We start from the raw sequence: 12387 nt of genomic DNA, 5'->3' as shown, positions 1-12387 counted from the left end.
GTTTAGCACAGAGCACTTCCCACTCATTCACTGTCCAGTGCAGCTGAGGCTGCAGAGAAAGGCATGTGTGTTTGTGCTTTGGGGTGCACACCCTAATGTAATAGGCTGCGCACACCTATGGAGATAAGGATGAATGGAAGAGAAAGAGGGAAATATAAAATATGGGGCAAGTAAAGAATGTTGGAATGGTGGCTAGTGTAAGCATTGAGAGACCAAACCCAGACAGTTTAGCTCATGGATGTTACAATGACACATATCTATTTGAAAATGTCCTTGATTGTGAACCTCAGATAGATGTAAGCAGAAAGTTATGTTTCTGGAGTTGTAATAGACCAGTCAGACTATACAGTTTTAAAATTTAGCCAAAAATTATGGGGAAAAGGGGGTGGGTGGGTGGTTGGGAGGTTTACCTGGGTGCTAATGGAGTGGGACACACTTCTGAGAGCTCCAGGTTGTTAATTATGCATTACTGTTACTCACTAGTTCTACAACTTCTGACCACTCACCTACTGCTGACTTTCACCTGTATGACATGGCACCACCGATACAATCTCCAGGGATTCCGTCCCTGCTGTACAGGTTCCCGTGAGAGGACCCAGATGCCCTTGGGCCTACTGCAGGACCTGATGCCTAACTGCAGCCTAAATCATTGCAGGTGGTTAAACACGAGGACATAGCTAAAATACCCACCACTATTGAAACGTGTCAAACCAGCCTAACTGTAATGATTGAGGAGGAGAAGATCGATGTTTCCCTGTTGCAGCATGACATGTAGACCCTTCAAACCCAGGTATCGAAAACTCAGTCGCACATTAGCCACGTGGAGGATACCATTTACATTAGATGTCCACCAGCTTCAAGACATGATTATTGCTCTTCAACATTGCACAGGCGAAGCAGCCAATATCCGTGTACTGTGTCTGTGGCTCACTTAGAAGACAAAGCGAGCACAACCAGTGGACTTTTTTCGAACAGTTAAAAATCTCGTTGGTTGGAGGCTACGAGTTCTTGGATGCGTTTGCCATGGAGCTTGGCTATGCACGTTCATCAGCAAGCTGCGAAGGGTGCACACGGGACAGTGCACCCAGTTCACCTCTGTTAAGTGGAAACTTAAGGACCTTACTATCCCCTATGTCATTGTCTACCCTGCTAAACTTTGTGTAGAAAGATAAGAGAAAACCATCTTCTTCCAGGCATCTGAAAAGATGCATCAATGAATTGAGTCTTGCGATGAATCTGTCCCTTGAGGTAGTTGGGTGCTGCCATTAACTGTATCATACCTCCTGTGCTATATTCTTTTACCACAACAGCTACCCGGATTTACTCTGCTTCCCGATATCAACTTTTTCCCAGTCCCCTACCAAATTAGTTGCTTATACTATTCCCCTCAGTTACTGAACATCACCTTTCTTGAATCATCACATTGTATTGAACTGTCCATCATGCATCAGTCTTTACCATTTTAACGTTCCTGAAGGTGGACTCTCATTGTACAACTTTCTACTTCTATCATATTATGTTTGTAGCTCTCAAATCCTGAAGAAAGTTCAGTTCCACGTTATTATAGCTCAGCAGTGTGCATGGCTTTCTACCTGTGGCTGGTCCACGACTGTTGGACCAAACTCCCCCCCGCCCCCCTTTTTCACAGTCAGAGTTAGCCCCTGACTGTGTTAACTGTTGGCTTGTTTAACTTTTCAGGGATGAAATTTTTAATTTTCCATATTCTTGAGATAAATATAGAACAGGATGTATTTTTTGTTCTTCTTGAAATGTTTACACCTAGGGGCTAAGCAATACTCTTGTTTTGCTTCTTCACATCAATGCCATTCAAGAACTGACCAGGTCCTGTCCACACCTAATTTACTATCTCTAATTACGACTGCCTTTTTCCCCACCCAGACTTGTATTAGAAAAGTCTCTTACTAGTGGGAGTTAATTGGAGCCTGCTACCTCCTTAGACAAGTCATAAACTATGCAGTTTTCTTTCATTCCACCACGGGTGGAAAGAAAGAAGTTTGCTTGATTCCCCCTGCTGAACTGCCCAAAGTTTGATCCGTGTATTGATCAAACGACTTAAGTACAACCAGCCTGTCTGGGTTTTTTTTCTGAACGAATAATGCCACCAGCTGTAGCCAGCAACACTGATCATTGTGTTCTGCCGGCAAAAGCTCCAAAAATAACTGGATTTATGCACACAATGGTCTGCTTTTTTTTTTACTTTAATATATGATGGTATCCTACTTAGTACACTTTCTCAAATTAAACATCAATCCCATAACTCTATGCACACCCTAGTGACTCCTGGGGCACAAGCAGAATCAGTTTATTTACTTGGCCCTTCTGATAGAAACATACAGTCATGGTAAGAGGCCCTTTGGCAGCACAAACATTTGCATTTTTGAGCAAGGAGACATGTCCAGCCTTATGCTGGCATTTCCTATTAAAAAACGTTTTTCTCCCTTTGCAATTTCATCTACAGTATCTCACAAAAGTGAGTACACCCCTCACATTTTTGTAAATATTTTATTATACCTTTTCATTTGACAACACTGAAGAAATTACACTTTGCTACAATGTAAAGTAGTGAGTGTACAGCTTGTATAACAGTGTAAATTTGCTGTCCCCTCAAAATAACTCAACACACAGTCATTAATGTCTAAACCAATGGCAACATGAAAAGATGTAATAAAATATTTACAAAAATGTGAGGGGTGTACTCACTTTTGTGAGATACTGTATATGCAGGCCAGATGATTCACTTTTTACTACCGACTCTGACACAAATGTTACTTTTGCTGATTACTATCATACTATATACACTAGTGCCACTGCTTTTGCAAAGACGGACACCGTTGCCTATTTGTTAGACACCCCACCCCACGCCTTCACACCATGACTCATTAGATGTCCCTGTTGTGATAGACAAGATCAAGGCAACAATTTGTTCATTTTCAAGCAAACTTGACTGGAGAATTTCCACTTGAATTTTATAAGGTGTACATAGAACTTTTAGCCTCTAAACTATAACAGTTGCATACTGCTTCACCTGCTTTGGGTAGATTGCCATGATCAATGTTTAGGGAACTGTTTATTTTGATCCATAAGCCTGGCAAGGACCCACAACTTTGCGAGTCTTTTCGACCCGTATCACTTTTGACAATGTATTTTAAATCCCTAGCTAAGGTTTTTACCATAAATGTGGCTTTAGTGATCACTTCCATCATACACAGCGACCATAAAACCCAGGGCACATGATTACATGGGAGCAGGGCACATGATTACATGGGAGCAGGGCACATGATTACATGGGAGCAGGGCACATGATTACATGGGAGCTGGACACATAATTATATGAGAGCAGGGCACAGGATTACATGAGAGCAGGGCACGTGATTATATGGGAGCTGGGCACAGGGTTACATGAGAGCAGGGCACAGGATTACATGAGAGCAGGGCACAGGATTTCATGAGAGCAGGGCACAGTACTACATGAGACCAGGACACATGGTTACATGAGAGCAGGGCACATGATTACAGGAGAGCAGGGCACAGGAATACATGAAAGCAGAGCACAGGATTACATAAGAGCAGGGCACAGGATTACATGAGAGCAGGGCACAGGAGAGCAGGGCACATGATTACATGGGAGCTGGGCACATGATTACATGGGATCTGGGCACAGAATTACATGAGAGCAGGGCACATGATTACATGAGAGCAGGGCACATAATTACATGGGAGCAGGGCACATGATTACATGGGAGCTGGGCAAATGATTACATGAAAGCAGGGCACATGATTACATGAGAGCAGGGCACATAATTACATGGGAGCAGGGCACATGATTACATGAGAGCAGGGCACATGATTACATGGAGCAAGGCACAGGATTACATGGAGCAGGGCACATATTTACAAGGGAACAGAGCACACAATTACATGGAGGCAGGGCACATTCCTACATTTGAACAGGGCACGTTCTTACATTGGAGCACAGAGGTTTCCTTTTTATGCAGAGGTACACAGGGAAGCTGCGGTAGTCCTGACTCTTGCGCACTGTTCCCGGCCAGCCCCTCCTCTCTTGTCCATCCTATCACATACAAGCACCTGGGATTGACGTGAAGGGGACGGGAGGGGCCAGCCAGGAAGAGCAGAGACACTTTTTGTTTACCAGACCGCTCTGCAAGCAGATGTGATTGTAAGCAGTGGGGTTGCAATCTACCTGTCAGCGGCTTGCGATTGACAGATAGATCGCCGTGGAACCCCTGGGAACCTCTTGTGAAACACTGCTCCAGATGCTTACAAAGCATTTAATTTGGTTGAGTGATCTTACATTTGGGCCTCCCTACATAGTAGGTTTGGTTTTGACTAAGTTTTTTTCAGGTGTTCTTCAAGTGTACCAACTAATGGCTGGTTGTCTGAGAGCTTTTCCCTGTCCTGAAGCACCCACCAGGGATGCCCTCTTTCTCCCTTATTGCTTGTCTTAGTGCCATTTGTCTTTATGGTGATGATATGGTTTAAAAATGGGAAGATACAAGTGCCTTCTTGCAAGCCACAGTAGATACCTTTGCCGAATCCAAATACCATTCGGGTCTAACAGTGAATCTGTCCAAATCCATGTCAGCGACCTCATCAGGGCCCTGATTAAGTTGATGTTGTAACACATAGGGCGGAGCACCAAGCCTTGGTAGTATTGTAGAGGAGAGAGCCCAGTTTAGTGGCAGCCCTGCTATGCTAATGAGATTAGGAGCTGTCAATTGGACTCAGCTATTGCGGTGAGTTGTGCAAGTGTCTGTGCTCCTTACATTACACTTTACCGAAGAGTGTGTTGCATTGTTTTAATATGAGTAGGATTTTAATAAATATTTGGGGTTTTTAAGAAACACAGAGAGCACTAGTCTTTCTTTTTTTTTTCTCTTTTGAGTTAATGCTGAACATTTCCTCAGGATGGAGGTTTGGAAAAGAAAGAGTGTGAATCCCTTTTTAGAGCCTGTTCCAGGTATTTAAATGGATCCTGCCTATTAGGCAATTTATAATCTTATCGAAGGAGGTGAATGTTTGTCCACTGAGGTTCCTGGCTGTGGAGAATACACATTTTTGGATGGATTTACGATTGATCACCATGGAAGATTGATTTAATAGGTTTTATTTATTTTTACCATCACAGTTTTTCACGATTTTCAGAAATACAAGTTGCACATATTTGTTTATTAATGTTATTTGTCATCACAGCAAATGACTTGGTATACCACTAAGGAAGATCTAATTAACAGATTTTGTTTTTAACCGTGACTTTTTTTTTTTTTTTTTTTAATTAGAATTTTTTGTTGGTAATTGTTTTCACTGCTGAATATTTGGCACATAGCTTCAGCACAAGGAAATAATTGTGGTACACATTAATGGTTTATATAGCACGATACAGTTATTTTATGTTATTTCTGCAAAGTTTAATAGGACTTTTGTTACTGCAGCTTTTTAGTACTTTTTAAATAGTGGTGAGTGTGAGATCTATTGCTTATATAATCTATTTAGATAGTTACAGATAGTCAGAAATCCTATGAAACTTGGCCTCAAGATTTGACTGACTTGGAAGAGGAGGACTGGGAAAACTGTCTAGAGGCCCCTAGTAAGGTGTCTTTATGTGCAATAGAGCATCAAATTGAAACCTATATTATATACCAAGTGTACTTCAATCCACAAAGAATGTTTACTGACTCATCCTGTACTAATTACCCTAAATGTAAACTGCCATGAGCCTCCTTTTTTGATTTGATTTGGGCTCTCCTGTATGTCCTGTATAATTTCTGGGTACAGATCCACAAATTCATACACAATGTTGGGATACCCTATTCCACTTACCCCTAGGGTATGTATCCTTGAGGTTTTATAGGATCTGGTGCTTTTCACAAATAAAACTTACCTTACTCCATGGGCTTCTATTTCAAGGTGTGGTGGTTGGCGGAAGGTGATGTTGGTGCATTTGGAGTTGGGGTTTTTGGCTTGTCTCTAACTAGTTTATTGAGTTTTAATATGGCTGAATGTGTGAGCCTGTACTGGTGTATGTTCAGCTACTCTTATTTAGTGATTATATTCCTATCTTGTGGTTAATAATTTGTTATCCCCAATACACTTGCCTATGTAATTACTAGTATTTGGTATTATGTAATATCCATGCCAGATCATACAGGAGTGCTGATTTCGTTTTTAATACAAAAAAGGCTTATTAAAAGTCCAGTCTAGGTTTTATCTTGCAGTAATGATAACATTTATGCCTCATACACACTGGGCTTAAAAAAACAAGGCTTTTCCATTTTTTTCAGCCTGTAAAAGTAACACCGCATTTACAGGTGTATTAGAAGAGAAGCATTTACAGGCTGAAAGAAAAAAATCCACCATAAGCATGTTCAGGAGAAAAGCTAAAGAGCAGAAAAATTGGGCATCTAAATGTTCCTAAAATCTAGACACTTTTAGGCATGTTTGAGTGTTAATGCATTCCAGTGGCCAGAATAAATTAATAGAATCGATGTTTGATGCGCCTAAACATGTCTAAATGCATGTGCGGCTTTAGACGCGCTTTTAGGCAGCTTTCTTCCTGCCAGGAGTTTTGGTATTCAGATGCCTTGTGTGTATGAGGCCTTGTGGTGTATAGTTTCTCATTACAATCTATATCTCCACAATTTTTTTTACCATTGGGATTATAGTTTATAGGCAGAATTTATGTTAAAGTTTTTTGTCATAGGAAAAAAATGTTCTCATTGTTATTCTAAGAAAGACATTTCAACTTTATGTTCCCAAGCTTTTATAAATTTGGAGAGCTATACTGTGCTGACATCTGTGTTTAGTTAAGTGTTTGCCAAATCTGTTAGTTTAATTTTAATATGCCAATCAATGTAAGTTTGCTTTAAGTTTGCTTAAACCATCTTTTGTATCTGTTACCAGACGCCTAAATTTAGTTGTGTGGAGAGCTTTATCGCAGGAAGAGAGAGATAAGTAAGTATGAATTTTATTTCATGGGGTTGTTTGGCTGAAGCAAGATAAAGATTACACTTAAACACATAGATTTATTTATAAAGATGAAAAAAAGAAAATTTAGAAGCATTGCCCTTAGTACTTTTTTTTTTTTTTTTGCTGCATGACCAAAACGGAACTAAACTCTGTAAAATAATCACTATGGCTAGTCATAGAGTCTTCTTATGTCTCAACAAACAGAAGGTGAAAAAGAACGTCCACTGCAAGTTACCTAAGTACAGAGCTTATAGTAGTATATATAATACCGTATATACTCGAGTATAAGCCGACCCGAGTATAAGCCGAGGCCCCTACTTTTACCACAAAAAGATGGGAAAAATGATTGACTCGAGTATAAGCCTAGGGTGAGAATGCAGGGCGGCGGGCATGGTACAGGAGAATGCAGGGTGACTGGCATGGTACAGGAGAATGCAGGGTGACTGGCATGGTACAGGAGAATGCAGGGTGGCAGGCATGGTACAGGAGAATGCAGGGTGACTGGCATGGTACAGGAGAATGCAGGGTGGCTGGCATGGTACAGGAGAATGCAGGGTGACTGGCATGGTACAGGAGAATGCAGGGTGGCTGGCATGGTACAGGAGAATGCAGGGTGACTGGCATGGTACAGGAGAATGCAGGGTGGCTGGCATGGTACAGGAGAATGCAGGGTGACTGGCATGGTACAGGAGAATGCAGGGTGGCTGGCATGGTACAGGGGAATGCAGAGTGACTGGCATGGTACAGGAGAATGCAGGGTGGCTGGCATGGTACAGGAGAATGCAGGGTGACTGGCATGGTACAGGAGAATGCAGGGTGACTGGCATGGAACAAGAAGATCAGGGGTTTTGGGCATACTACAGGAGATGCAGTGCTGTGGGCATGGTACAGGTGGACCATGCCAGCAGCACTGCATCCCTTGTAGTATGCCCGCAGCCCTGCATAATGGCAGGTAGTGCAGCTGTTTCACTTACCTGTTCCAGAGGCGCCTTCATTTTAAAAATGGCGCCTCCTGGCGCCGACACGTCATTGCGCACGCGCCGCCACCCCTCGTATACTTTCGGCTATTCCCGGCCTGTCCCGAGCGGCGGCGGCGCATGCGCGGTGGCACGTATGCGCCGGGCGGCGCCATTTTATTTATTTTTTTTTTTTTTCTTGACTCGAGTATAAGCCAAGGGGGACATTTTCAGCACAAAAAAATGTGCTGAAAAACTCGGCTTATACTCGAGTATATACGGTATATGCTATATATATATATACATATATATATATATATATACATATATATATATATATATATATATATATATATATATATCGTGAAGTAATTAAAAAAAATATATATATATTATGAAGTAATTAAAAAAATCTTGTAGATTCAGAATTTCTCTGGAAGGCCATCTGCAGCTGTTCCCACCATGTTACTTATGGGCAACAAAATATTGGACTATCCAGTGTGATGTGATGGCAGCTGTTGTTCTTTTGAGGGTCAGATATAAGAGGGGATCAGGAGGGTCAGGAAAGTCAACTGACATTGATGTGCAAGTTCATTAATTATTTCATTAATTAGTATAATAACACTTTATAAACTTATTTTATCCCTATTATAATGTCAAAGACACACATATCTTTTTTTTTAATTCAGAAGCTAAATAATCAACATGTGAAATTTTGGACTGTGGTAGAAGAAAAAAAGCAAAAGCAAGCATAGAACTGATAATATAAATTATTTTAATGAAGTATAGTGAATGTTGTACCTTAATTTGTATGAATGCAAAAAATGTGTACTACTAGTTAACCTTTCTGCTAGTTTTGATAGTGATGTACCAGTATCATACTTGGAAAATAAAGAGGCTCTGCTACAGGCACTAGATAGGCTTGGGTGGCCTATTTCTGCTGAAGATGTTATGCTGCTAGAAGATGAAATGTTAGCTGGGAAAACGTATCTTCAGCAAGCCACAGATCTGCAAGAGGCTAGCAGGAATAATTCAAAGGCACAGGTAAGATAACAAGTCTACAAAAAGTAGTGCTGCAAAAACTAAGTAATATATATATATATTTTTTAAAACCTAAATAAAAAAATCATCATTAAGGTCATCAAAGATCACAATAGACATCATTGTAAAATTGGTAAAATGATCAGGATATTTTCTCAGCTTACCCTACATGTTTGCAAAATATCCTGAAGAAATATGATTCAAAAGTAAAGGATGTGTCCAGTAGCGACAACGACAGATTGGCCCGTGTTGCAGCTGCAGTCTCATAAATATCAGTCTCCCCAACATAAGCAGTAGCACTATTTCATGAATTATTAAAGTTCCATTCCGAGTAAGAATCATTAACCACTACTCTCTGAATTCTGTCTTTTAGCCAGTTTTCTATCCATTTACAAACTGATCTTTCCAAGTCTGTAGACTTTACTTGCTTTCAGATCCAACAATAATGACTAGCTGAACACAGTCTAATTTGGCCAATTGCTGTTTCCTCTGATTGGCTAAGGCAGCCTGCTAATATGTAGAAACGGGGAAATTGTCATGTGCTGCTGACATTTTGGCCAGATCAGATCGCAGTTATTACATTTTAATTCACTGAATCAGATTCAAAACTGCTCACTAATGTTTAGAGCAAGGATCTCCACACTACGCCCTCCAGGTGTGGCAGAACTACACGTCCCATGAGGCATTGTAAAATTCTGACATTCACAGACATGACTAGTCATGCTGGGGATTGTAGTTCCTTAACAACTGGAGGGCCATAGTTTGGAGACCCCTGGTTTAGTGCCGGTTCACATATCTGCGATCACAGAGATCGCATGTAATTCAGAGCGCTCTGCTCCTAAAATTAAATGCGATCTCTGTGCGGTGCAAATTCAGCCATAAAATTTGTATGGCTGAAATCGCACCGCAATCACACCCAACTCGCACAGGACCCTTTTTTTGGTCCGCAGCAGAATTGGATCTCATGGTGGTTCACACTAGTGGGTTCCGATTCTGTGTGAACTTTCAGATTGCACTGCGATATGCGATCTGATCTGGGGGTGTCATTAACTTTTAATTGACACCCCCAGCGTATCGCATATGGCAGTGTGAACTGCCAGGGGTGAGGATGCGATGCGGGAACACGCTGTATATTCGCAGCGTTTCCGCATCGCAGAAATATGACCTGGTGTTCCGTGAGAATTACCTACCCGTGAGAAAAACCTACCCCTCGTCACTTCCGGTGCACGGCACTGTATGTAATGCAGCGGTTACATTAAAACAGCTGTGCTGCAATACGAGTCATCTCCGCTCCTATCCCTGTCACTTCCCTGATCTCGGCAAGTAAATATAAAAGCGGCGGCGGGTGTATGAAAACATAAATGACGGAGCCGAGAGCCGCTTTTATATTTACTAGCCCAGATCAGGGAAGTGACAGGGACAGGAACGGAGATGACTCGTATTGCAGCACAGCTGTTTTATGTAACCGCCGCGTGGGTAGGTTTTTTTCACGGTACACCGTGATCTTTTCATACTAGTGCGCATGCGCACTAGTCAGCTCCTCAGCTGTTCCATTAGGTATCCGGGGCTGTGAGCATGCGCACTGCTGCGCTGCTCAGCTGTTCCTGGCCGGAAGTGACGAGGGTAGGTTTTTCTCACGGGGTAGGTAATTCTCACGGAACACCGGAACATATGCCTCGTTTCCACTGAGCGGAACGGTTCGGGTCGGTACAGTTTGGAAGGGTTAGAATGGTCCGGTCTATTCAGGTGAGCGTTTCCACTGCAAGTCGGACCACCAGGGACCATGCAGGGTTTACACCAAATGAGGTGTTCGTTTTGCTCTTTCATTTGACATGAGCATTGATGGTTTCCTGTCCGCCAATCAGAGGACTCTATCGTGTGATGCCAGTAGCTCCGCCCTAACCGTACCGTACCATTTCCTATGACCCTACATCTGAAGCAGGACCAGGAATGGTGCGGTTTGGTTCGGTTGTATGGGCCACTTTCATAATGGAAACACTCAAAATAGCGTACCGTACCGAACCGACCCGAACCGATCCGCTCAGTGGAAACGAGGCATTAGAGAACTATATAAATAATTGGTGCATTCTATTTTGATGCGTATTTATTATGATATTTTTTAAATATTATTAGCAGTTGTAAAAATATTTTTGCACTTTAAGAAGCTTCCTACGCTTCTGAGAGGGAAAAAAATATGTACTTCCAGTGTATTACGATAATAATTCTTTCTATTGTTTCTTACAAAGTACAGGTGACAGTTACTTCAGTCATTCCTACAGGTTTATTTCAAGGTCATTCCTCATTGTCCAACTATATGATAAATGACTACCATTCACATTCAGTGTTCTTGGTGGCTCTAAATAACTGCTGCATTGTTTGTATTGATGAATGTACTTTGTTTGGTGAAATGTACCTTGAAAATATCACAGAGAGTAAGAACATCAGGTTTAAGGTCATTAAAAGAAAATAAACATTTTCAGTAAAACTTTGTTCTGAAATATTATTAACCAGTAAACTTAAAATAATCCTTCTGTGTTAGTGGAAGACTAATATTGACAAAATGCGCTCCAATTGCACATTCAGAAATTACTATAAAAATGTATTACCATATTTATCGGCATATAACATGCACCTCAATTTTAAGAGGAAAGTTTCAGGAAATCTTAAATTTGAATTAAAGAACTTTGAACTCAGAATTTTTTTTTTAATCAAATGCAGCTGCACCAGTGCCCATAAATGCAGCATCAACAGTGCCCATGAATGCAGCCCCAACAGTGCCCACGAATGCAGCCTCACCAGTGTAGTGCCCATAAATGCAGCCTCACCAGTGCAGTGTCCATCAGTGAAGTCTCGCCAGTACCCATTACACAGGGGAGATTACATAGAGCAGGAATCTCCCGCTTACCCGGCGGTCTCTGAAAATTCGCCTCCTGGACCGGCGCCTGTGATAGACGTCACATTGGGCCACTGTGCTGTCTATCATAGGAGGCGGGACTTTGAATAACATCAACTGCCGGGTAAGCAGGAGTAATCTGGCGGCGCTCACCCTCCCTTTGGCCCGGCCCGCACCGCTCTGCCTCTGGTCGTGGCGCACTCTGTGCACCTGCCCAGGATCGGCCCTGCCTAGCGCCCTCCCCCAATTGCGTTTTTTTTTCAATAGCGTATAACACGCAGGCATGTTTTTCACTCCATTTTCAGGAGGAAAAAGTGTGTGTTATATGCCTATAAATACGGTATATACATAGATTTAACATATAGCTGGCCATTTGAACTGACCAAATTAACGGGTTTTCTGCAGTAATTTTCCATAAAGTGATCTAATCCTTATCTAAGGCCAAAGATTATGCAATTTTCTTTCCTTCCATCACAGGTGGAAGAAAAGAAA

General features: G+C 41.8%; 1 protein-coding gene across 1 annotated transcript in view; it reads left to right on the top strand.

The window, feature by feature from the left end:
- Positions 1 to 12387, top strand: part of VWA3B (von Willebrand factor A domain containing 3B) — a gene marked incomplete at its 3' end in the record, with an annotated part of 264070 nt that overhangs the window by 143648 nt on the left and 108035 nt on the right. Inside the window, exons 20-21 of the mRNA XM_082245271.1 lie at positions 6940 to 6990; positions 8816 to 9005. Of these exons, the coding sequence (XP_082101397.1) occupies positions 6940 to 6990; positions 8816 to 9005 (241 nt within the window). The remainder of the gene's footprint in view (positions 1 to 6939; positions 6991 to 8815; positions 9006 to 12387) is intronic.

Source organism: Pelophylax lessonae, assembly GCF_965119305.1.
Source record: "Pelophylax lessonae genome assembly, chromosome: 2".
NCBI classification, from domain to species: Eukaryota; Metazoa; Chordata; class Amphibia; order Anura; family Ranidae; genus Pelophylax; species Pelophylax lessonae.
Note: the sequence above shows the minus strand (reverse complement) of the source record. Positions and strands in the feature narration are given on the sequence as shown.